The sequence below is a fragment of the Amblyomma maculatum genome, chromosome 6 (assembly GCF_055883805.1).
Source record: "Amblyomma maculatum isolate TAMU_Amacu chromosome 6, ASM5588380v1, whole genome shotgun sequence".
NCBI lineage: Eukaryota > Metazoa > Arthropoda > Arachnida > Ixodida > Ixodidae > Amblyomma > Amblyomma maculatum.
In genome coordinates, this window is record NC_139349.1 from 153410644 (window position 1) to 153437100 (window position 26457).

At 44.8% G+C, this 26457-nt stretch overlaps 1 protein-coding gene across 1 annotated transcript in view; it reads left to right on the top strand.

The window, feature by feature from the left end:
• lili (LMBR1-like protein lilipod) overlaps nt 1-26457 on the top strand; it is a 79597-nt gene that overhangs the window by 41015 nt on the left and 12125 nt on the right. Inside the window, exons 8-14 of the mRNA XM_084607565.1 lie at nt 1462-1526; nt 1602-1686; nt 4964-5068; nt 5270-5346; nt 18040-18123; nt 19383-19456; nt 23718-23875. Of these exons, the coding sequence (XP_084463691.1) occupies nt 1462-1526; nt 1602-1686; nt 4964-5068; nt 5270-5346; nt 18040-18123; nt 19383-19456; nt 23718-23875 (648 nt within the window). The remainder of the gene's footprint in view (nt 1-1461; nt 1527-1601; nt 1687-4963; nt 5069-5269; nt 5347-18039; nt 18124-19382; nt 19457-23717; nt 23876-26457) is intronic.

The window sequence follows — 26457 nt, forward strand, 5'->3', positions numbered from 1 at the left end:
TCTTCAAATTGGAAAGGTAATTAAAAACGAACTAGCGAATAAATTTCGATGAAACTTCGTACACTCAACTATTATAATGTGCGCCTGAAGTGGTAAAAATTTTACTGCTGTGCACGTTGATAAAGCGCAGATATTCGTGCCCAAAATAGCCAAACTTTACCATGTTTAAAAGGCTGCCGATCAAAGACTGATTAAATTAAAACTAATTACGCTTCAGGTTTCATAATATAAGTACCCATTCTATGTGTAGGCCAAAGGAAACTGTTCTAAGTGCAGCAGTTTCTTGAGCGAACTAATCCGAAGTAGGGTATATCAACGACGCTAGCGAATTTGTCATCTGCAAAACCACCTCTCATGCAGTTGATAACGTTGACACACTAAAGCAGCGCACATCATTTGACAGAGAGTATATTAAGCTTTCGAATGATGCCTACATTGTGATGTTCGAAAAAGAACAACGCGCAGAATGCTCACGCAAACATTGCCTAAAATGGCACATTCGCGCTGCCGGAGTGGGACCCCCGCCTTAAGTGCTTTGCTTCGCGCACACTGTCAGGAAGCCCCTTTTTTTAGGATGGAAGGTCCCTTTCACAAAGATGCCCTATTGTGTTTTGAGGATGCTTCACTGCACAGCTCACATGGTCAAGTGTTGCGTTGAAACTGCCGTGAATTTAAATTTTTGTGTATTAGGTAATGTTTGAATATTTGAAAAATTCCAAATGTGAGTTTTTCAAATCCAAATCGAATAACAAACATATTTGATTGATGTTCAAAATTTCGAGTATTCACAGACCCCTAAAAGTAATGCAATGCTTTCAGTTCTCACATGTGAGGACTCTGAACTTTGTCTGCCGAATTTTGCTTCAAGTTTCATGCCTGGCTTGATAGCATCTGCTTGGAGACTACATAAATGTAACTGCAGTTGTCAGCTTGTATTTCATGTCTGCTTTCGTTTAGGCCAGTGAGGGCTGCGACCTTGAGGGGGGACTTATTCGTGGCATTAGGCCGCATTTGCCTTAAGTGTGCTTTTGGGCGTTGCGTGGGGAAACTTTCTTAAAGTGCAGAAAACATGTATAGGGATAGTCACAAGTTTCCAGGCCATAGGTATTGCTTCTGTTCGGCATATTCTGGCACTTGAGATCCCATTAAAGCTATCAATTATCTCGGAGACTAGAATAATGCTTCTTCTACCTTTCACAGATATTTTGAGGTTTGGGCTCGTTGTAGCTGCCTGACCATACTGCTCAGAAGACCGTGTGGCCTGGGAGCTTTTGACTACACCTGTACATGGAAAGAAATAAGCAAAAATAACAAAAGGATGAAGTACTATAGTAAAGCAGCTTAGGGTGGAAAGGGTAGTAAGGAAAAACATCCTGAAGAGACAAGAGACAACTTGTTGGGAATGGCGATGTGCACTGCACCAGACAGCTGGGCTCATGTTTTCTGGATATGTTTGTGCAGTCTGCACGCCGGTGGGATTTGCACGCCTCTTCACGGTGCTCGGCGAGCTGGTGATCAAGCCAAAGGTAAGGGAAAGCAGGGAGGTGGAGATAGATGGACAGGAAAGGGTGCTGTGATGGTGATGTTGCTTCTCCTCCCAGTTCTTGCGGGACATCCAGGAGGAGTACCAGTGCACGCTGATGGAGGAGGAGAACCTGGGACGCCGAGCACGAGTCACCAGCCACGGTGGGTGCTGCTGTCCCTCTGCCTTTTACTTTGCAATATGCTCTCAGCATCACACTTGACAAAGGGTATTTCATGCAGCCATTCCTGCTCACCGCAGTGAAAATAAAGTGCGGCAGTATTTCGACTTCCTCGCATGAAATGTTTTTGTTCCCTCATTTTAGCTGGGCTGTAATACAACAGCATCAGAGTTCATGTGAGCAGAAACTCCAGAAACAGGGCATGTTCGTGCTAACAGGTGCTGTGGCAGTTGGCGAATGTGCTGGTCGAGAGCGAGGGTGTAGTTCGCATCCTGAACTTAGATAAATTCTAAAAATAATTTTAAAAAGTAAACCTTTAAGGAGCATATTTGGCTGTACTGACAAATGCGTAGCTGCAACCTTTGCTTCTGCTGTGTTGTATGGTTTGTTTTCCTCCGCAGCTCTGTTTCACTAGGGCAGGGAAACAGTTTGACATTTGCTAGTCGTACCTTTGTAGCCAGAGCGGCATGTCAACACATAAAAAGTGCTCAACATTACGTTCTTAAGCAAGCATTAGGCAACCTCATGCTGGGACCGAAGCAGTAGCTGCGCACCATGGCTGAAAAAACAAATTCCGCATCCAAATGCGTAAGGTGCTGGCCTTTTCCATCTGGTTCATGACCTGAGAGCGAAGCAATCAGCAGTACCCGCTCAGGGTCGCTCAGAGTAGTAACAATTGCGTCACGTGACACGCAGCACACAGTGACACACGTGGATTATCCACAATTCATTCTCTTTGTCCATTTTGCATTAGCGAACGGTTTGTTGCTTTAAAAGATAAGTGATAATCCATTTGATAAGTGCTGTCAAAAAATCAGTATCCCCGAGTTTAAAGGTGATCTTGCTGTCAAAGACACTTTAGCAGCTTTCTCTCTAGACCATGGGGGTGGTGGAAAGAAATGGAGGGCAGGAGCTGCGTTGCCTTGAGTGGTCAGTCTCCGCTTTGGCTTGGAGCAAACAAACAAAAAAAATCCTTTGTTTCAGTCCACATTTGACAGGTTTAGGTCCTGCCTCCTACTGGGTCTCTATGACACAGCCAGAGCTCTGCTAAAACCTAAAAAGCATCAAGCTCTCAAGCATTATCAATCAAAGAAGCAAAATCATGAACTGTAATGATAAACCAGGTAAATGCAGATAAACCGTTTTTAAAACTGTGTTGAAAGAGAGAAAGAGTGTTGTTTTCTTTTCAAAAATCACAATAACTAGCTTAGGTAATAATGCACCATAACTTTCATCCCACAGCGCCAGTTCTGCTTACCAAAACTGGCCCACTTGGCACTCTCATCGCAGCGGGAGGCCTCAACCCAGAAGGCCTCCCGTACACCCATTGAAAGTTTGAGAATAGGTTGAGGACGTTTCGACCCCAATGCCTCTAATCATTCGCTTTACCAGGTGTGACTGCTCTCCCATCGAGCGCCAGCTATCCTGAGGGAAACTTCGGAGGGAACCAGCTACTAGATGGTTCGATTGGTCTTTCGCCCCTGTACCCGGATCGGACGATCGATTTGCACGTCAGAATCGCTTCGGACCTCCACCAGAGTTTCCTCTGGCCTCGTCCTGCCCGGGCATAGTTAGGGAGATTACACGATAATTGTTAACACTCGGTCAATTATTAAAAAAGATTGGAACTATGTGAGCTAGGTGCCAGTCATCGAGGATGACACAATCTTTTAGTGATACATAATTCGAACAGATGACTTAGGGGCATCATCAATATGATGCATCTTTTATTTTTCATTTCATTCTATTTTGGCACTTTCTCAAAGCAGATTGTGCTTTTTCAGAGTAGACTGACTGTAATCACTCTGCAGATGCTATTAAAAGCAAGTGCCTTTGAGCTGGCTTGCATTTTGCAACACTTGTTTGAAAGGATCGGCAGTGCAACAAAGACACTAACAAGAAAGGGACACCATGTGGCGTCTCTTTCTTGTTAGTGTCTTTGTTGCGGCGTTGTTCATTTCGTCATGCACCAACTCACCAACCTTAGGACACTTGTTTGTTTTCAGTAAAATGTTGCAAGTAAGTGGTGATTGGCCTGCATGTTCTGGTGCACCCGAGACGGTGAACATGAGCGATTTCCATGCACCAGATGCCCAGTTTTGTTGCACATACGTCTAAAACCACTTTAGCCTTAAATGTTTTCTCGTTTTCATCAGGGGATTCATCTGTGCTATGCACAGCCATGTCAGACTAGCAGCTACGGTCCTGAAGATCAGTTGTTTGTACTTTTGCTGCGTAATCGTGCTTTAAAGGCAAGTGGTTGAATTTTCAAAGACTGGGATCTCATGAGGCTTCCACAGCGGTCAGCACTCCATCTAATGAACGCAACCTAGAATCGAAATCACGCAACGTTTTTCTCATTTTCTAAAGTAAAATTTATGGCATTAAAGTTCATTAAAGGTTCGGGACAGGTGCACAGTACAACAAGAAAAACTTAATTGCCAGATAAAGCTTTTGAAGTGGTACAAGTAACCTGTGCTGTGAGAAAGAATTTCATGTTGCTTGACATGATGCCAGTTAGGTACTAAGCACCATAAAAATGTGCCAGGGATATCTTGATTAATGTGGGAAAGATGGGGCAGCTGCCATGTGCAGACTCTTTTTGAGTTTCGGCCAGCATGGCTTCTTCTCACGGTCTGGCTTCTTTTGTTGTCTTAATTGTCGGGGAGCTGTTTCAGCCTTGCGTTAGTCCTCTAACTCTTCCCCATCTTGGGCGCATATTCAATGGCGCATGACATGAATCTTGCATCCGCAGTTTCCGTATGGGAAAGCAGTGATACCAAAAGTGACTTTTGAGAACATGGTGGTCCAGCCAAGGCAAGATTTTGTGGCTCGATTCATAAGATGAGCTGGAGCATTTTAATATTGACTGCTTTTCCCTCTTTCATACATTTTATTTTCAGATGTAGCCACTGGTCCTGGCAAAAGATGATGCCTAGTGGAATGTTACATGTTGCTGTTGGCTCACAGCATTGCATGTCACACCCATAGAAAAATTATAAAAAATTGTGCTGTTTGTATACTGGGAGATGAAGTGCTCACTGAAAAAAATCTTGAATGAAAAAGCTTAATGGTCGTTTTGGGTCATCTTAAAGAAATAAGGTAGTTTTTGCTTGCAGCTGCCAGTTTAGCCATTGAGCACGCACACAGGAATTGTTTTGATGCTCCACTAAAGTCCATGTATTGGTGCAAGGTCAGTTTCCTCCTCATTACTTTGGAAGTTACAACCGCACTCAATGGATGCTTGGCCCTCTGTGCAGAGTTCCAGATCCACGAGGCTGGGTACAGCAATGGCACAAACGGCTGTGTGGATTCTGCAGTGCAGCGGCGATTGGCTCAGCTTGAGAGACGTCGCAAAGAACTGGGTGGGCATCTTTCTTCTTGCGTGGTGTAGTTTCATAGTGTGCTCGAACCCTCCCTGGAATATTGCCCTCTCCCGTTAACTCTGCTGGAATGCATGCAGCTAGTAGTGCCCTCTGCTTGCACGATTTTTGGAGGTGGAAGATTTTTTTTTTCGGCTGTTTTGGTAAGGTTCACTGAAGGTGGTGTGCGTATGCGTGTTTCAGCCCTTCAGCAGCTAGCATCACCGTGGAGGAGAAACCTGGGCTACCCCGTGGCCATGTTGGCGCTGCTCAGCCTCACGGTAGGGCTCCTTCTGTTGTGGGCGGGCTGGCCTACTATCACATGACGGTTGGCTGCACAAAGGACTGCTCTGTTTCATTTAAAGCTGCTGTGTTCCACTATGGAAATAAACATGCAGGGAGACGGCAGATTGGAAAGAGAGGCACAACAGTTAGTTACCTATTCATGTACCACCCTGCCGGGGTGGCACAGTAGTTACGGTGCTCGACCAGTCCCGGCCTCAGTGGCCGCTTTTTGCTGGAGGTAAAAAGCAAGGCATCCGTATGCTGTGCGAGTTCAGTGCACGTTAAAGAAGCCCAGGTGGTCGAAATTTTCGGAGTCCTCCACTACGGTGTCTCTCATAGCCTCAGTCGCTTTGGGACATTAAACCCCACAAACCAAACCAAACCTATTCATGAATTTTGTTAAGTTTAGCTGGTGAGCTCTACGATGAATGAGGTGTTGAAATTCTTAATGTGCTGTAGACTCAAATGAATTCAGACTTCAAGGGACCGGAGACTTTTTTTTTTTTTTTCAAATTGTCAGAAGTGCACCTTAATACGATCGAGGACTAAAATATTGTTTGCTTTATCGCATGTCAGGGCATACAAATGATATTTTGGAACCATTTTTCTGTGCACATGCTACAAACACGCATAGCAGTCACAATCATTGGTACATTAAGAAACCACACAGAAAAAGAGCAAATTATCTGATGACTGAATCATTGAATGACTACAACAAAAATGGAGGGGACTTTTAGGCTCTGCATTTTGTTAAGGATTTGACATAAAAATATTAATGGCTGCTGTCTCTGGCTCACAGTGCACTTTGCTACTTAATCACTAACTTCGTTATTAGAAAAAAAAATTTTTGCATTGTCTCGAATTCTCGAAAAAAAAAAAGCGTCTACTTTCGAGCAAAAACCGCACAAAAATGACAATGTCTTGCAATTTTGACACTCTGTAATGCTTATATTACCTGTCGGTAATATCTAAGCAGAACTGCAAAGTAGCGAAGCTTCCAATGGCTTATTTACAAATGCGATGCGGTGGTGCCAATTGGAGCCTCCTTACAGGTAGTCACACGCACATAAAGATGGCTTCACTGCACAAATAGCAAGCAAGTCATGAAGAGCACGTGCTTTTGATAATCTTAAAGTGGCAGTGCTCTCCTCCACATTGACTTTCAGGGTGTCTAGCAACTGGGAAAACCAGGAATTGTCAGGGAAATTTTATGCACTGGGAAAAATCAGTGAAGTGTTGGGGAAACCATAAAATATTTTGCCAAGTCAGGGAAAATGGGACGATATATTGTGCAGTGCATTTTCATTTCAAGCTGGTGCACAGCAAATATGTTATTCATTAAGCTTTTTTTGTTTTTTGTGCTTGGGGGGGGGGGGTCTCCAGCGCGCGGCTATGCCGCAAGGCAGGGCGCGATATATATGATGCAACAGATGTTTGGTTTGGGCTAGTTGGTAGCAGTTTCTTGAAGACATAGTGCAAAAAAGACGGGGACAACACAGATGTAGACAGGACAGGCACTAGCTGACAACTTTATAAAGTTGTCAGCTAGCGCCTGTCCTGTCTACATCTGTGTTGTCCCCGTCTTTTTTGTGCTATGTTTTCAAGAAGCGGTATATATCTTTGACGCCAGCGCATCGCTGAGCTACCACAATAGAAGAACCAATACACACGTAAAGTGGATACTTGATAAACTACGCTGAAGCGCAGCGTGAGAGTAGTACGCAACAAAAAGCAGGGTAACTGCGCCAGCAGCAGCCAGCGCGAAAGCAATCTGTGAGCTATGCTATGTGCCTAGTGCGCTGGTATGGAGGCGCCACTGCTCCAGAATAAGAGACGCCACCTCCCGCCGGCACGCTTATAACTGGTATGTCTGCTCGTCGGAGAGAGGCGGCAAAGAATTCTACGCTTCTCGACAGCAAACGTGTTAGAATGAGACTTTTTTCGGTCATTTCCTGCCTCGTGCCACACGCACACATAGAGACACATGTACCATGTGCGTGTGTTGAAAAATAAACCAAAAGCAAAGCGAAGAAAGCCACTACCCGTTCATGCCGTCAGATACAAGGCCGCTGGCACTTTGGGCGCAGCACATCGTCGGCATACGGGCGCTTCTGCTGGCGGCTCTTCGTTTTCTTTTTTTTTTTTTTTTGAAGTAGGAATTCGGAATTTGGCACTTAGAAAGTAAGGAGGTAAATAAAACAAAAACTAAGCCAGTGTGCAATGTGCATTACTGGCTTTTCCCCTCGGTGGCAGTGCATGTGTAGACGGCATATGCTAGACCCACCAGAAGTGAGAGTACAGCTGGGTATCGTTGGTCAATGGAAAGGCTCTTAAAAGCGCAGGTTGTATCTGAAGATGTGCCCTAAGGCGTCGGGCCATGTATGCTTCTTCGGCGCTCGGCAGATGTGCTGTAGTTTTTATTTTCTACTCGGTGTGTCGAAACGAGTGGTGACTTGTGACAATGCAGTGCGCGGAAAAACAGGCATGGCTGAGCAAGCTCCGCAGCGCATGCTATTTTGTGGATTTTGGGCAATTGAGAATGTTGAGACTTATTTTAAGAATAACTGCTTGGTGCGCGGTCAGAAACTACGAAGCCAAGCGCATGTATGGAGTGCGTGAGGCACTTCACAGTGCAGAGGTGCCATGGGATATCTTCGGAAAATGCGCTGCCCAAATGAAAAGCGCCTGCTACGATGTAGCTTGGAGATGAGTTTTATGCGGCCCTTTCAGCATCTCTTCACCACCTCGTCGCCACATATATAATTCGGTTTTGTCCTATGTGGTTGTTGGCAATATCACACACGCATTATACGCAATATTACGTATGCCAGTTGCATCTGCAAGGCCGGGTGCCACTGTCCACGATGAGTCGCGTCGCTCGTATGATTTACAAGGAAACCGAAAAAACTTGATTTTCGGTTGCTTCCCAGCAGTATTTCTTAACTATTATGGCACCCATAAACACGGCAGTAAATTGAGCTTTTAGTTTTAAAGGACGTTTTCTCTTTGCGGGGAGCCATGCATGAACGTGTGGCAAGTCAGAAAACGCGCACTCTTGCAATGTGCTTCGCTCTCAATGTCGTGCTTCCACGTCTGGCCAGTCTTCCCATAAGCGAGCACAGAGAATAGCTAGAAACTATCATTAGGAAGTCATTAAAACAAAAATCCCGCTGGGCAGGAAGGCTCCGCGTTCTCTACAACACACACAGGCCGCGTCCGAAGACCTGCCGAGCACTGGTTCCAAGCATGCATGAACTGTACAACTCTTAAAGCTTCAGCTAGGTCCAGAAGTTAAAAAAAAAAAAAAACTTTTTTTTTTGTTAGTTTTCTTTTTTTTTTGCGTGCCACGCGCTCGCTACAGATACAGACAAGCAATTGGTCGTGTATGCTTGAAAGAAACCTAGCATGCGGTCCTGGAAAAAAAAAAAGACAAAACAAAACATGGGAAATGCGCAACCGAAACGAAACGCAATGGGTGCGATATGAGGTTGAAAATGAGCATAAAGACAACAGTAAGCAGAGTCTCTTGTTTTAGTTGGCATTTATTTTTTCATTCTTACGGGGAACCAGGAACAAATCGGAACACAGTGTTGGCGCTACCTACGCTGCGGATCCAGACAGCCGCATTTTTTTATTGGTCCTCCCAGACTGCGTCACATGTATGGCCGAAGCTGCAGTGCACCAGGCCCATAGCTGTGCTGCCAAATGCACGTGCAGCCATATTGGAGTGGATTGGGTTGGATTGGATTGGTTCGGCTATTTGCGGTGTGTGTTGTGTGGTCCCGTCCTCTGAGGCTGGCATTAGTGCATTTTAAATTTTCATTAAACTTTTGTCATCCTTAACACCCACTAACACTAATGACAGCCTTTTCACTGTTGTAAATCACAGAATATTATTTAAAAATAGCTTTTTATCGTGAATTATTCGTCCATGCTCATTATCATCCACAGCTACATTTTTGAGCCTCTTCACTCATCAAGGAATTTGAAGTGAAATAATCGGGGAAAACCTGGAAAAGTCAGGGATTTTGAAAATAGGGATTTGCTAGACACCCTGACTTTCCTCTTCAATCCTCCTTGTGCACAGACTGTCAGCGCCGCACGTGGCATGCTTTTACGTGGAATCGGGTAGGTTTGGAAAGTGCAATAATGGTATCGAGCGTGCTTAAATTAACATTTATAAGTAGTTGTTCTGTCTATTCTTAGGTCACCTAAATATGAAATTATGATATAAACACACTTTTGGCAGAATTTGTTTGATACTCCGGGCAGGTTTTCGGTTACAAGACAATTTGCATCGTTTATGGAGCCTGTTATTGCCTTTGGTACATGCCCGTCTGCATTTGTTTTTACTTAGTCTGTCCGTGCAGGCAAAAAATGAATCTTTTAATCAGTATGCTCTTTAAAATAAATTAATCATGAGTACGGCATCTGTCTGCATGCAATAACTTCCTGATTAGGACACGGGCTGCAGTTATGTCCGAAATGGCTGGAACAGCCCGTAATTTCAAGGGTGCAAATAGTGCGGCAACCAAACATAGGGATTACCACTAGGGATGTGCGAATATTGAAATTTTGTGAATATAAATTAAATATGAATATTGAGAAAAAGATGGCTTCAAATATTTATTATTGGATAAGTGAAAAAAAAAAACTGAAAAACAAAAATACCATTCATTGTTCATCTTATTTATTTCAGAAATCTCATTAATTCAATCTCCTTTAATTTGGATAATTCAAACTATAGGAGCGCGGCCTCTGCTGACGCCCGGGTAAGTCTATGACGTCGAGCGCTCATTAATTTGGAGATGGTTCGCTGCAGTTAATTCAGGCTGTGGATCGCGCTGAGGTACAACCAGCACAGCCAGCGATGTACAAACTAAACTTCCCCAAACTTCATCTGCATGCAACAGTGATGTCTATGCACTTTGGTCACTCTGTGGCGGGTGCGACGGTGATCAAAGTTCCCGATTTCCAAAATATAGCTTAGTCAAATAGTTTCGGCTTCACTTTCCTTCGTGTCACTCTGCAGCTGCGATATGGTGCGTGCGCATTGGCCAGTCGTACCATTTCGAATGCTGCTTGGCACATCACTGTTCATGTAATTTTGGGATGGGGGATTGCGTCATGCTGTTTTAACGTCTACGCATATATCCCTCATATGCATCCACATGCTGGTTCCACTATGCTGAAACCGCGCGCTAGTCATGCCCTAGCGTTCCTAGAATGGTGACGTGCTTACTATGCTTCACCGCATAACTTTAGTGTGTCGACATTGTGGTGAAGCATCCCCAGAATGCGACAAGGCCCTTTTGTAATGAGGCACCACTGCTACTGCATTCACTGTAAAAAGGGTAGCGGAGGATTTACGACTTTGGAGTGCACAAAGGTAAGCGCTGCACAAAGGTGTCAAGAACCGTTGTTCTCACTTGAGTTTCATCTTCAATGCTGACTACCATCATACAGTTCATTTGATAAACTATTGGTTTTCAGCGGTTTTTTCACGCCCATTCAATAACTCGCATATTTTCTCTTGCCCCTTGAAGACATGTAAATGTAATGAGTTTGCTGTATCTGGCGGCATAAGAATATTTTAGCAGTGTTTGAATATTCTGACTGTGTTAGGTAATTTTTGAATATTTACGAAAACTTTGAGCATTAATTTTCAAATCAAATACGAATCACATGACAAATATATTCTATTCAGATTCGAAATTTCAAATATTCACACAAGCCTAGTTATCCCTGAAATGCATAATTTTTTTAATATTCCTTTAAGTAAGAGTGTAACTGAATTTAGTTCACAGTTGCATTGTATTTAGTACAGAAGATTTTCGAAGCGCATTCAGTCCGTTGACAGCAGTGACGAGCCGTTTGCTTTTCATGCTACATTCCCCAGACTAAGCCAGCTCGTATATTACTGCATCCTGTTATTGTTCGTTTAATGAGCCCACTTTTTTTTTCAATGAAGCTGACAGTAGTTTGAGAAGGCTCATGACGCCAGAAACGAGTTTCTTTCCAATTACATCCGTGCATTCGTCCATCACACGATCAGCTGCGATGATGTCGCTGGTCAAACAATGTTCGCTTCAAAACGAATTTGCTGTTATCGCAGTGTAATCCGATGGTTTTGTGATTGTGGACAATGAGATAAAGAAAACATGCAATTCCAGCACATTGAGCAAAAAGCCACTGCCGGCACTCCTGTCATGGGCGGGTTAGAACACAGCATTTTGGCGATCTGCCAAGTTCGCCACACAGGGATGTTATTGGTGCATAGCATTTTCATGGTTCACCTTGCAGACTGCGACAGTGATGGTGCGAAACTGATGGACACACTAAGAAGAGCTAGTACTTTAATTAAAAAAATAAATTCTCAACGACATGGGCAGGGGCTGGGTTCACTACGCAAGTGCATCCATTATGCATGTAAATACATTCTCAGATGCTTATCAAATAGTTCTCAGATGCTTCACCTTTATGCCTCTAGGAACAGAGAAGCCACAACTGCTTTTCTCATAGTCAGGTTGTGATTCCACTTGAATAGCTGTCTTGTATGTTAGCATGTTGTCTTTGATGCTTTGCACCAGTGCACCTAGGCACTGCAGAGAAGCCTCCTCAGCAACTCTGTGTCGTTGCTTGTCAACTCATGTTGTGCGCCGCAAGGTTCGGCCTAGTCATATCCTAGCGTGTGCACAGTTGGTCACTAAACATATTATACGATCACAATTCGTTGAAATTTTGAGGCTAGTAGCTGGGAACCTGTGTTTGATCAGGAAACATATTAGCCAGATGAGAAAAGGGTTACTCATGGGACATTTTTACTGCCTGCGATTATGAGCGTAGGGATGTCGCAATCATATCTATCAAGTTCTGCCGTACGTATAATTAGGTCAGGTAGCAACCGCAGATTCGGACCATGAAAAGGGAAATAACTAGGAGAATAAGATGAGATGGAGCACATTTGGCAAGTACTCACACATTATGACTAGCAGCTTACTGGTACTCATCTATGGGGCTGGAACATGTAGGCTAACGAAAAGGGTGTTACTTAAGTTGAGAACAACACAAGGAGCTATGGAATGGGCAGTAGGTTGCCATGTCAGGTGGAAAATGCAAATTTCAGCCTGCCTGCCTCAAACATGTGGATAAGGTGGACGAGTGAGAGTGGACTTGAGTGACCTGCACAACAGAAAGTCCATGCCATGCCAGAAGGTGATTGATGTGGCAACACTTAGTGGACTGGCCCTGGAGCTTGAGAACTTGTGATGATAAAAAGAGCTTCTTGCTGTCCTTGGTTACTGCCCCTTTTTACCCTTGAAATCACAAAATTATTTTTGAATTTCTGGCTCAATATTTTGTGCAAACCTTGAGCACCGCTGTGTTAAGATTGATTGCTGCTGAAACGCACAGGTTTGTGGAAATAAATACTGCACCCATGACCCAGCTTGGTCAGTGCGGAATCCACCAAACTGTGTGTGTTTCTTTCCAGCCTGATGGCCGGCATGGCCTGTGACTATGCAGTTACCAGGTGTGGCGACAAGTTTGACTGAGGAACCGGACTGGCAGAGTACATTGAACATCAGCATGCCTGTTGTCAGCAAGCTCTCCGTATTCCGCCCAACTTGGTCAGAGCAAATGGAATACCGTGGGCCTGTTGAGCCATACTTCATCTCAAACAAAATTTCAAGTGACAAGCAAACAGCTGTGTTTTTGGCGTGTTGTGGTCTAGAGTCGAAGCCTCCTAGCACCAGGAAGGCCTGCCCGAACAGTAATGAAATGGTATCAAGTTTCATGTTTTTTTTGAGGCACTGGAAGGGTGGAATGGCAATAAGCGACTACCACATTGTTTCACCAAAGAAAATGGCCAAAGGCTGCAAGTTTGTGACATTTCTAGAGTGCATGTTGAAAGACCATGTTGTGAGCGGCATTAGCAATGTGCAAATGCAAATTCAGCTCTCGGAAACTACAGTAAACAACTCGAAAACTGCGAAGGATAGAGTATAGAGACCGGGCGCCTGTTGTATGGCGCCACCGTCGCCCTCGGCACAGTGCCGAAGCAGCGAAGTGCCGAGGTAGCTGAGCGGCGCAGTCGTTTCCATTCTACTAGGCATTTTTGAGCATGTCCCTACCCGTCGTTTTGTGGTGTGGCTTTGAGAGCTTTGAGCTGCTTTGAGTAATCGCAAAGAGTATTTTTCGACCGGGAAATATTGAAAAAGAAAACGACCGTCCTCGACAGGGCATGCGTTTCTTTTTTTTTTTTTTGATACCGCTCGGTGCATGGTATTTCTGTTTTATACTCGAAAATGCCGCGCACGTGATTTCACCATGAGCTTAGGAACACCTTCGTTAGGCACTTGTAAGATGACTTTGAAGACGGGAATTGCGCCTGCACTGCGCGTTCATCTTATATTAGGTCTAGTCGAAACCCGCCTGAAGACCAAATACCGCCGAGCCGGGTAGTCATGGCGCCATAGTAGTGGTAGCTGTAATGGTCAGCGTTCATGTAAAATGAAAAAGATGCTGCACCTGTCTTTTTTGGTAATAGCTAGGCTCAAACGATTCAAAGTAGAATAATAGCAAATGACATTCCAGTTTCAACCTTGCAACGAGAGCTGGAAAAAGAGAAAAATAAACAAGCAAGGCAAAAGTAGGATCCTATTTGTGGTCTGAAAAGCTAACACACATATACTTACAGGACTTCCTGCACAATTACACTACAATAGCTCGCTGAACCCAGCCTTGAGACTATCAAACGTAATCATAATATAAGCCAAATGAGTAATACCACCTCAGCATCATTTTTACATATACAACAATGCTCTTGTTGAACACGTCGAAGCTGCTACATATAATTGACTTGGAAAATATTATAATATAAATACCTTTCTCTGGACATGCTGCAGAGGTTGTGAAAAGAAAAAAATTAAATTTCCTGCTATCAGCGGCCCTATTTTTTCGGGCGCCTGCTATGATAGAGAGATCTTGGTAGTATTTGGCTTTTGCTTATTTAGGCGTTCTCTCAGCACAGGAAGTTCAATGCGAATGACCGCAGTTGCCTTTAACATACTGTCAAACTGTTAAATACAATCGAAAAAAAAAAACCCACACACAATGTGATGTGTTGTAAGATAAGCCACCGATAACTAAGAGAGCGTTCTATTGTTAAATGAATCCGATCTGATGGCTCGTTCGCTAAGGTGTTCTACTTTCTCAGCGTACCACGAACTTGCGAGGCGATACCTGACCTCGATACCTGATGAGTGTGATGTGACATGACCATGTAGGTACTAGTTTTCTATTTGCACGTAAAGGAATCCAGATAACTGAAAGCCATTCCTTTTACAACTTTGTCACTGCAGCTTGCCGGACTGCCGCTAAATCTGTTTACATTGGTCATAGAAGCAATTTCTGAGAGAGGTAAAACTGTCTTTTCTTACTACGCCACAATCAGGAAATCTCACGTCCACTAAAACACCAATGAGAAACATTTATTTAGGCGGGCCAGGAAATAGGCGCTGCTGAGAAAATACGTAAACCCGTGTCAGGTGCAACGTGTATGCGAAAAAAAAATTTCCTACACGGCCTTCGAAATAAAAAAAATAATGCTACGTTTATGCTCATTTCCACAAATTCAATTGTATTTTTTTATGGTTTGACTTTTATATAAAGCCGATAGCAGATTTTGTGACCATGCAGTATTGATTGAGTTGTGAAATGAATGATTTTATTAGGCGAAGTGGACATGCCACAAACAAATGTTAACGAATTCTAAGAGTATCAACGCAGAGCTCTCAGCACAATTTCATTGGTTGACAAACGAAGAGAGGAAAAAAGACAAGATCATGGTAATAGGAATTGTTCATGTCTCCTATCTGCGCTTTCTGTTAAGAGAAAAAAAGTAAATTATCTATGACTATGTCAGCTACAAACAATGTCTGCCCATCACTGAAGATCGTAACGCAGCCCGAACGACGATGGTGGAGCTGCCTCTTCTTTTTCTGTGCTGGGGTTTTCTTGTACACAGGCAGGAAAATGCTAGCGTTGTAACTTACGCTGTTGGGTTACTTCGATTTCCAATTGTCAATAAAGTGACTACAGATGAAGGAGTGCGGCTTCGACTCCAGGACTCTCGTGCCGTCACTCCTGGGGAACAGAAGGCACAAAGCATACGGTAGCAACCGGAATTTTAAAAATTTAACACTTTCCATGACCACACAGTAGCCAAATACGTAGATGCGTGCCTCTGCTTTTCAAAGAACCATGCTTAGGTCACTCGCCACTCATGCTCGTGGGGAAACCCCTAGAAATAAATCGACTTAAAAGCGTCCGACGAGGTTGCGTAGCGGCCAGTGCAGCCAACAACGCACCACGTTTCGCCAGCCTTGTTTGGCCAGACTTCGTTTCACTGGACATATTCACACAACTAGCCCAACTTTCTCCTCTCTTGAGCATATATTCACGCACAACATCATCTAAACCTTAGGATTTCCAATTTCCATACAAACCAAAGACTAACAGCACGCTCCAATTCGCTGGCAATGCGCCGGCAGTGATTGAGCGATGCGCCGAGAGGCGGCGCCACCCGTTCAGCTGTCCGGTCCCTATAGCCACGGAGGCTATGCGTAAAGATTCAATGCATGCTGTACATAGAAAGTATGCATTGGCCAAACAGGCCTTTGTATTAATGAAAGGCTTCGCAAAAAATTAAAATATGCCACTGATTCTAACTTTCTTTTGCATTGCAAGAGATGCAGTCAAGGCTGTTGCTCAGCATGACTGCTTGAAGAAATGCAGAAATGCGTTTGCCCAACAGCCCTTTGAGTCATATCATATTGAAAAAGCTACTCTATTTACTCGATTCTAAGCAGCCTCTTTTTTTCATGATCGCGATGACCAAAGTTGGGAGTAAGGGGGAGGTGCTTAGATTTGGAAAAATCTAAAATTAATTAGCCCTCCTTCCATTCTTTGCATAGAGATATCTCAACTAGACAGGTGCACAAAATAATAATTTAGTTTGTTAAATGACTTGGCAAACGTCTTCCGCAAATGCAATTACAGTTCGCCTAAACTTCAAGCTGTACGTAGCCCTCTACAAATTCGTTCCGACCCCTGTTATGTCAGCAACGTATGTCTGTGATTCTGGAATGCGCATGAAATCTGCTGAGCACCACCGGTACCAGGCCCATGTAACAACACACTCATAGAGTTATCAGTGTCACTTTTGGTTGGTTTTCAGCGTTCTGTGCCACCTTCACAGGAAAGGAACGATTCCACAGCGCTAACAATACGAACTCACAAATAGTTGGAGTCAGCGCCTGTCCTGTCTGTGTCTATTTGTGAGTTTGTATTGTTAGTACTGTGGAATCTTTCCTTTTCTTTGAAATGCACCAACTAACCCAGCAATTGGTTTTACTTGTGCCGCCATCTGTCATGTAGTGTCTGAGCAGAGCAACACATGAAGCCGAAGATCACGCTTTAAGTGACTGTACTCATGCGACGGACGCTGCGCCATCTCAGGGCTCTGACTGCTCTGGCTCTGCGACAGAGTGAGAAAGCATGCTTGGCAGCCTTGGATATGTGCTGTGCCTCAAAAAGAAAGGGTGCATAGGGAGGAGGTGCTTAGAATCGGAAAAAGGGGGACTTAGATTCGTGAAAATACGAGCTGTATTTTACTGATGCTGCGTAAGAACAAAAGCACCTTTCTATATACATATTGATACGGGGCAGAAGACTAGCACAGGAAACCACGGCAGGTGATGAGCAAGTGTTCACAGCACAGCAGAGCAGAACACAGCAGGTGTTCAGGCTAGCCCCAACGGTTTCTTCAGCTTCGTCGTCTCTCACTCTATTTTCTATCGTCGTCCTCCTCAGTGGCATATACGTAACAATATAAAGATTGTAATGCATGGCATCAGAATGACATGTTACTAGAATTAATCTGTTCTGTGCGTTTCTGTGTGATAAATCATTGTTGAAGTGTAGCGCTGTCCTACATATTCTCTCTCTGTGTCTTCTCATTGCTCTGCAAAGGGTCTTGGAAAATACGGTAAGGCAACAAGCACAGCTTGAAATTCGTTGAATGTTACTGTAGTTTTCTGTATATTTATGTTTAGATCCACAGTTATGCTTTGCCAGTGTAGGTTATTAACCATCCTCTGCAAGGCTTCCCTTGACTTGCTCAGCGAGCTATGTCATCAGGGAATCTCAGGTTATCGAGGTATTCTCCATTAACCCCTATTCCTAACTGTTGCCAATACAGGTCTTTGTACAGTACCTCCTATAAACAAACTGTGAATGGTCAAGAGAGAATGTGTCAACCTACTTGACAGCTTTTCTTTTTGAAATTTTATTATTGCTTTATGGAGGAAAGTGGTGGTTAGGCAGCCACTATGGATATATTTAAATATTTTTTACATGCCTCCTGAACACCCTGGTTCTGTAATGGCTGCATAACTGCCGAGGTTTGAACCAAAGTTCTCTGGCCAAAAACGCCTGGGCACCACTGTGTCGGACACGAGTATCAGAAGTGTCTCGTTCACGTGGCGTGTCGTTCACGTGGCGTGTCATTCACGTGGCGTGTCATTCACTTCTTGGTGATTTGGGAAGGGACACACTTCTGGTTTGTTGTGTGTCCTCCGGTTGGTCAACATGCACAGGTGGGCTGCAGTTGGTCTTCTTTTGTGCAGGTGATTTCCCTCCTGATGGTGATCCACAACACACTGCAGCTTCTGATTGGCATCAAGGCACTGCCAGTCTCCCCCCAGGTTGAGGTGAGCATCTTTGTCACACCACTACCTGGAGAAAGGTGCAGTAAAATAGGGCCAAAGAAGTGCTTTGCACTGGTGAACAGACTGCTCTCACAGACTGCAAGTGCTGGTGCAAGGTCTGTTCTCCATAAAATTCAACGTTGTGAGTGAGAAATTGCGAGCATTCCTCCGGCAGTTGGTAGTATTCAGCATGTGACATGACCAGGCACTGATTTGTCGACAAGGTGTGCGACGTCACAAGATCACACGACATGGCCGGGCTGGCAGGAATGTCCAATTTGGGCAGGCCGTTTCCTTTTAAGTTGGGAGGGTGAGACAGTAGTTGAACCCGGAACTTTTAGATCCCGTGTTGGACACGCTGCCACTAGGCCAGGCAGGCATGTTTGTATGGCTTGGTGAAAGCAAGGCTTTACATTTATGACAAGTGATCATTTACAAAATGTGGTGGCTTAGGACTGTATGCTAATGAGCATGTTCGAGGTAACAGGGAGTAATTGAGTAGGAAAGTGCATATATGCAAACGAAGATCTGCAAGAGGAGCTCTAGGCGGGAGCTGTCAATGCTGTTGCCTTACGCTTTTTCAAACAGTCATAGACATATCCTGTGTATCATTAGTTGATATAACTAGTGCTGTGAAAGCTGCGATCAGTGTAAAGACGTCCTGGCACTGTGGAATGTGGTGCCAGTATAAAACGGGCACCTCCTAGCACATCAACATATGCCACACGCAAGCGACAAGTAGACGACGAGGCGTGATTGGCTGAGGACGTCTCTAGGTTTTGTAGCATTGCTAGGAACTTCCTAGATGGAATATAGCAGGGGGAATTTTAATAATGGAACTGGCCATGTAATGGTGGTGATGGTGTAAACTTTATTTAACATTAAAAATGTAGCGGGGGGGGGGGGGGGGGGGGGCAGAGCCCTCCTCATGTCCTATGGGAGGGGCTCTACGGGGGGTGCTACAGGTGTGGTGCCTTCATCGTGAATGAGCTGGAGCAGTAGAAACACCTTCCATCCACCAGGGTTCAGTGAAATAGTTGCTGTTTTGCATGTTACACTGCAGCAAAACCTACAGTGCAGAAAAAGTTGTAAGGGGGCACACAAGAAAAGAAATTTTGTCCATTTGTGCTGAGAAGATTCTGTTAGGGTTATTCCGTTCTGATTATTTTAAATATGTGTCATAAGAAAGAAGATATGTCGGGCAGTTTTTCGGGTTGGCAGTGGTAGTCAAGCTGAATGTGTGGCCCTCTATTTCATTGCAGCAATTCTCCTTGGGCATCAGCTCCCTGTCAGCCTTGGGTGTGGTGGGCTCATCGCTGGAGATTGTCCTCATCCTGTATCCTACATTGTGCTCCCTGCCTGCTTCTTGACTCTACTATAGTGCACTCCTTTTGGCTTGTCTGAATATGCGGGCCATATCGCTTGGCGTGAACCTAAAAACGTTCAATAAGTGGAACCCTGAAACTTCAGTTATGTTCTTTCTCTTGTGCAAGATATTCATAGAAATAAAACAGTAAGTGAAATGCCTGACTTGCACCTTTGAAGACAGTTGGGGCAAAGCTGCTTTTAATGTGCCATTTACTTTTTCAGTGCAGAATTTTTTGGTAATGTTTCATGGAAACTCTCCATTATCTTCAGTCACTGAATTTTTCTGCCGATTCAGTGGTTATGGCATTTCACCTCAAATAGTAAGGGAAACATGAAAAACTCGGTTATCTTGAAAAGAGCAGCAGAAGCCTGTTGCAAGAATAGAAATGAAGCAGTATTGTTGACAGTCACTTTGTGCTCGTAGGAAGGTTTTTATATCTAAGTAACAAAGCGGTTAATACTCAGGTTCACACTAGTTTGGCCACACGAATAAGGAGACCGCGCACTGCACATTTTTAAAGAGAATGCCAAGTGTAGCACTTGTGAACAGGAAAGTCTACCAATCTAATATAATATCACCTGGAAGGAAATATCACTGCTGACTGCTGTCTTCAGCCCAACATAACAATGGAGATGTGTGGAGCTGGGTGAACGTTGAAGCCCATAAGAACGGTCACAGAGCAGTTAGTTCAAGTGCCATTTGAATGCTGTCCTGTGGCTGTTGCAAGATGGCATGGTGCGCACGATGGGCTGCATGAACATGCTAACAGTCTTGGGAGTTGGTCACACCAAAGCCACCTCTGACTTTGCACTATCAACTGCACTGGCATTACCAGTACCTCAGATATGCTGTTACTGCAAAAAGGCTGTTACTGCAACACTCTGTTATACTTTGTTTTAATTTAATGAAACCCGGGTGTTTGAAGACGAAAAATAGTCAAATAATTGTTTTATTTTTTCAAATGTTTTTTTATCACAATCTACAAGCTCTAAAGAAGTTACTGCTGAAATAATAATGTATTTTGATGCGTATTTAGCGAGATATTAGTGAATAAAGTCAGTAACTGGACCGTTCTGGCTCATAAAAATTGCCCCCGGAATCTCAAATTTCAACGCCGTGCGCCGCGCTAACGGCTGCACGCAGTGTGGCCATTTTGGTCTCGTTTGAAAGCTGCACTCTTCTACAGTCCGTTTTTAGCAAGAGAATTTTTTCTGACCAGCAACCATGGCAGTATATGTCTTAAAAAAAAAAATAGTAAAAAAACACACAGCATTGGTGCTTTCGCGTCACGTGGGGCAAGCGCAGGCTCCTGATTAAATGTTGGAAGCGTCGTCTGCCAGACAAAAGCGCATCGGTTGCCATCTTGTCACGTCGCTCGCATAGCTGCCGAGCTGCCGATAGGTACGCAACGCGACTTTCTTATTCTCGCTGCTATGGCTGGTTGACATAGAAAGTTCCGGACCGCGCACTGTTTCGGTAAGAAACGAAAGGGTGGCCTCGAAAGCACAACGGGCCAGCGACGTCAACGAAAACTCGATCCCGCGTACCCGCGGTAGATGCGAACACGTGCCGCGACCACTGCGCCTGTTGACGTCGGACAAACAGTGCGCGTTGACGTGGTGTGTCGTTCTCGCGACGAGATAGCGGCCACCACGGCCGATGAAGCGAAATAAACGGTGCGCGTTGACGCGGTTTCGCATTCTTGTGATGGGATAGCGGCCACCACAGCCGGTGAAGTAGGGCGAACAGTGCGCGTTGACACAGTGTTTCGTTCGCGCGACGAGATTTCAGCAGCTGAACACCGGGCAAACGAGGAACAGCGCCGAAAGCACTTGCTTTTGCCTTCGTCCTCAGCTGAAGCTCCATGCGACGCGACCAGTGGAACGGAGTTTGTTGTGCTGAGTCTGGCGGAGGTGAACGATCTGCTTCAACGGCACGTGCAGTGCAAAGTGTGTGGCAGTCCAGTGGACATTTCGAAGAAAGGGCGACAGTATGGAATTGCAGTGAAGCTTGTTATGAGCTGTGATGTCTGTGGAAAACTTGGAGCCAGATGGAGTTCACCAAGGGCCGGGGATAATACGACCTGCAATCTCTTCGAGGTGAATTTGCTTGCAACTCGTGCTGTTATGAGCACTGGTAACGGCCAGACTGTGCTGAACGATGTGTTTTCTGCTCTGAATATCTCCCACCGTGGCATGCACAAAAAGACCTTCCAGGACTATGTAAAAAAAAAAAGCTTAATCCTGCAGCTCTGAAAGCAGCTGCGCTCATGCAGAAAAGTGCGCGGTAGCAGTAAAGACGCTGTACTCGGATCTGCAGTTTTCAAATCCAGGCAGTATCGCCGTTTCTTTTGACGGAGCTTGGCTAACTAGAGTTATTCACAGGATATGTGCTTGACTTTGTGGCGCTATCGAGCTTCTGCTTGAGATGCCGGCTTGGCCCCAAAAAAATGACCAGCACGAATAATGGTCAGCTAGCCACATCTGCCAAAAAAAACTTCGAGCAAACATGGCCAAATGGAGGTAGAAGCTGCCAAGATTCTCTTTGGCCGGTCTGTCGAAAAGCTTGGACTTTGTTACACAACAATGTTGTGTGATGGAGACAGTTGAGCTTTTAATAGCCTCCAGGAAGAAAGAGTCTATGGCTATTTGAGCATAGAAAAAGAAGATTGCATGAACCATGTTCACAAACGGTTGGACGCAGCCCTTCGCAGTCTTCTGCTCAAAAACAAGGGAGAAGGAAAGTAGAGCCTTGGTGGCAAGGGGAAGCTGACCGGAGACCTTGTGACGAAACTCTCCAGCTACTATGGCATAGTATTGAAGGCGCACCAAGGAAATATTGATGAGATGCAGAATGCTGTGCTTGCCACATACTGCCACATTACCTCAACCGACAAAAGCCCAAACCACTCACGGTGCCCAACAGGTGAACAGTCTTGGTGCAGCTATAACAGGGCAGTGGCAAAGCAAGACGCTCCACCAAAACACAAATACAACCTGCCTCCACATGTTGCACAAGCCTTGCTGCCAGTCTATACATGTCTCTCTGAAAGGAAACTTCTGGAGCGCTGTATGAGGGGGTAGACTCAGAACGCAAATGAGAGTCTGCATTCTGTCATTTGGTCACTTGTACAAAAAAACCAGGTACGCCTCGCTCTTCACAGTTGAAGCTGCTGTTGCTGAAGCAGTACTCAGGTTTAATTCGGGTAAACAGTGTGCCACTGAGGCAATTCTGACCGAGCTGAACCTCAATTGAGGTAGTACAGTGCTTCAGAGATGTCCTGAAAAAGACAAGCAGAAGCTCAAGGCTACTGACAAGAAACATGCAAATGCCGAGAATTTTCGTCAGACCATGAAGAGGAAGCGAATCAAGGAAAATGACTGTGATTATGTTCCTGGAAGGTTGTAACACAAAGTGTGTCCGATTTCGTGGCCATGCTTGCAGTAAATAAGTGCGGGCTATGTTTTGAAACTTCTTTCTTCGTTTTCTCAAAAGTGATTTTTTTAGCACAACATGCGCTGTTGCCCAAGGTATCTCTTGATGGAGTGGTCGGATTTCAATAATTCCTGATGCATATGAAAGCTTATACATCCTTCTGTGCAACCATAACAAAAATCTACTAGTTTTCTTTGGCAAACTTTAATTAATGTAGTACTTTCATAGAAAAAAATTTTGACAAATTTGTGCACTCTAAAATTATGCTGATGATATAGTTGCACTCTAGGGTTACAGTAGAACAAGTACACATAAAGCTTTTGCCATTTAATAATGTACAAATTATATAAAACTCGGGCAAAATGTTGATTAATTAAGCAATTAAAATCGACATCTATTACAGATAGGCAAAAATTGATTGCATATTTGTTTTTAGGATGCCAAATTACACTAGCCACAAATGTTTCATCTCTCTAAGTTAAATATTAACAAAATTTGATCAAAGATCAGGGTCTCCCCTTAAGTGCCAGTCTGTTACCTAGCATTTTCGTTCATACTTTACAAGACAAAACCTGCCTGGGATGACGAGAAGCCTGGACAAGACATGTTCACCATTTTTTTTTTTTTTTGCACTTTGCATTGCTAGGTGTTCTCAGGCTTGGATTCAGTTCATTATGCTTTTACTGTGTAAAGCATGTGAAAGCGAAATTTCAGGGCAACTTTGTTCATTCGTGCCTGTTCTTGCTTTCTTGTTTGAGCGATCTTTTCCTTAGCTGGCGTGACACTGTCGTAGCTACCTGTGGCTTGCATCCGTGGTGGGCTTCTTCTCACTGCCTGTATTCTGCCAGCTGCGTCCCAAGCCTCGGTCAGCCACACTCACCCAGATCATTGGCAACTGTGCCATCTTGCTACTGCTGAGCTCGGCATTGCCGGTTTTGGCCAGGACACTGGGTATCTCACCATTTGCTCTTTAAGTATAAAATGTTGACGGTCGACGAGCTTTAGAACAAACTACTTTAGTTTTTAGTTTTTACAGCTCTGAAAGCTGCACATTTGGAACGAGGAAAAAAACTCTGCTCATTCATTCCGGCATAATAGTAAAAGACGCGCCCAAAAAACAAGACTGACTTATGCAAATCAAGCAGTTGCAACCAAATGGTTTCTGCTTTTAATAAACTAGAAGGTACAGTAAAAGCCCGTTAATTTGGACTTCTAGGGACCGTAAGATATGTCCGAATTAACCGAATGTCCGAATTATCGATAGAACAAAAAAAAAAAACATGCACAACTTTATCTCAACATATCTTTATTACTTAAAGTAATCACGGATGCTTGTCTGCTTTCCCGCAGAAACCCGCGCGGATACTATTTTCCTCAGTCCTTCCAGGTGTTCAGCAGCGCGCATGCCATCTGCAGTGCCCCAACAAAATTCCTCTAACACAACGAGGGCCTCTGCTGCTTCCTTCACAGTGCGAGGGGGCCGAGGCTGCTCCTCTCGTAGCCCCTCTTCCTCCTCTGAATCTTCGCCGTGCAGTACGTCCCGGACAATTTCTTCCTCAGTTAGAGAGCCGGCTGTAGCAACGCTGTCATCAATGCTGATGTAATCGGCGAGTGTCACCGCATCCGGCAGCACACCTCCGAAATCCGGGCAGTCATCTGCATTGTCGTCTGGCGACACTTCTGCCACTTTGTAATTGCAGGGCTCAGGCAAAACGAAGCCACTGTGTCGAAAACAGTTAGCGATGATGTGCGCAGGTGTGTTTTCCAAACGTAGGCAAGAATGTTGACCGCACTCAGAAGATCCACGTCGTACTGCTTGCCGACTTCATTGCATAGTAGCATGCGTTCCAGCACGCGCCTGCGGTATTTAGTTTTCACATACTGAATTACACCTTCGTCCATCCGTTGGAGGGCCGATGTAGTGTTGGGGCGGCAAAAAAAAACAACTTCAATGTTGTTCAGTACGGTGGCACTGTTATGTGCACTAGAGTTGTCAAAGACAATTAATACCTTGCGGTTCTTCGTGGAAAACTGTCGGTCTAACTTTTGTATCCAGCCGCGAAAAATTTCCGATGTCATCCAGGTCTTTTTATTAGCCCGGTACTCCACCTGAAGAGCAGGCACGTTCTTGAAGCACCGTGGCTTTTGTGCCTTTCCAATGACAAGTGGCAAGCGCTCTGTCCCTGTCATGTTTGCGGCTAAAAGAATGGTGACTCGTTCTTTACTCATTTTTCCTCCGATGCAGGGATCTCCTTTCATTGTCACAGTCTTGTCAGGCAATGCCTTAAAGAAAAGTGCTGTTTCATCAGCATTAAAAATGTCATTTGGATCATATGCTGTGATATGTTCCAGCAGCTAAGCGTTCTTCCAGTTGTTGCAACATCTTCGTTGACGGCACCTCTTTCGCCGCACACAGTCTTGAAAACGAGACCATGTCTGTCTCTAAAGCGCGCACACCACCCCTCTGACGCTTTGAATCCATCGATATGCATAATCAGTGCAAACCTCTCGGCCTGCGCCATGAGGAGGAGTCCACTCAATGGGAAGTTTGCATCACGCGAGTTGACCACCCACCGAGGCAAAGCTTCTTCCAACTCCGGATGAGCTGCTGTTCGCAGACGCTTTCTTGACGCTTGGAACTTCTTGCTTTCGAACGCCTGAAGAATCTGTTCTTCATTTTTTACATATGTGCTTAAAGTACTCCTTTTAACGTCATATTTTTTCATTGCTTCTTGTCGGGAGAGCCTGTTCTTAAGGGCCCGCAAAATTTCCACTTTGGTAGCCAAGTCCTTGGCCTCGTAGCTCTTCGGCCGTTTCGCCGATGTTGCCATTGGGGGCGAGTGCGGTGATACCAGCGCACAACAGAGAAGCAATAGGGAGTTTTAGAATAGGGGGACCCAAGGCTTGGGGCCCCCAAGGAAATAGCGCGCGGCAGTGCAACGTGCTAGCCGAGCAGCGAGTTTTAGAATAGGGGTTCTCCCGACGCAGCGGAGCCGGGCTTGCGTTAGTTGATTGCAGCGCCACGACGGTAGCCAAGGAAAAGCATTTTACTATATAAAAGTCAACAACGCTATCTTATTCGTCAAAAAGTACTATTATTGTGCAAACACTATCTTAAGACTACCGGTTATATAAACCGTTTTCGTCGGACAAGACGAAATCGGCCAATTGTCAATTCAGGCGGAGACCGGGAAACCTCATTTGAACCTTCTGCGCTTTCCGCCATCTGGTCCCCATGGTAACCAAAGGAGGCGAACTCGCTAAGCCTAGCAGCTCGGTAAATCCGGAAGCAATCTGAAAATATAGTGCGTTTTATCGCTAAAATTTGGTTGTGTGGGCATCATGAGACATAGCATAAGCTTCGTTGGCCTTTCGTTTTCCATGAACGCGTGACACCATGGAGCGGTGACGACGAATGTGTGCCGAGGCGAGCGGCTGCCGCTTGGCCGAGCGCCGCCATGTTGCCGTAACCCAAGCGACCCAACAGCGGCTTGGGGCGAACACTATTTCCGAAAAATAGGGGCCGCCCCTAG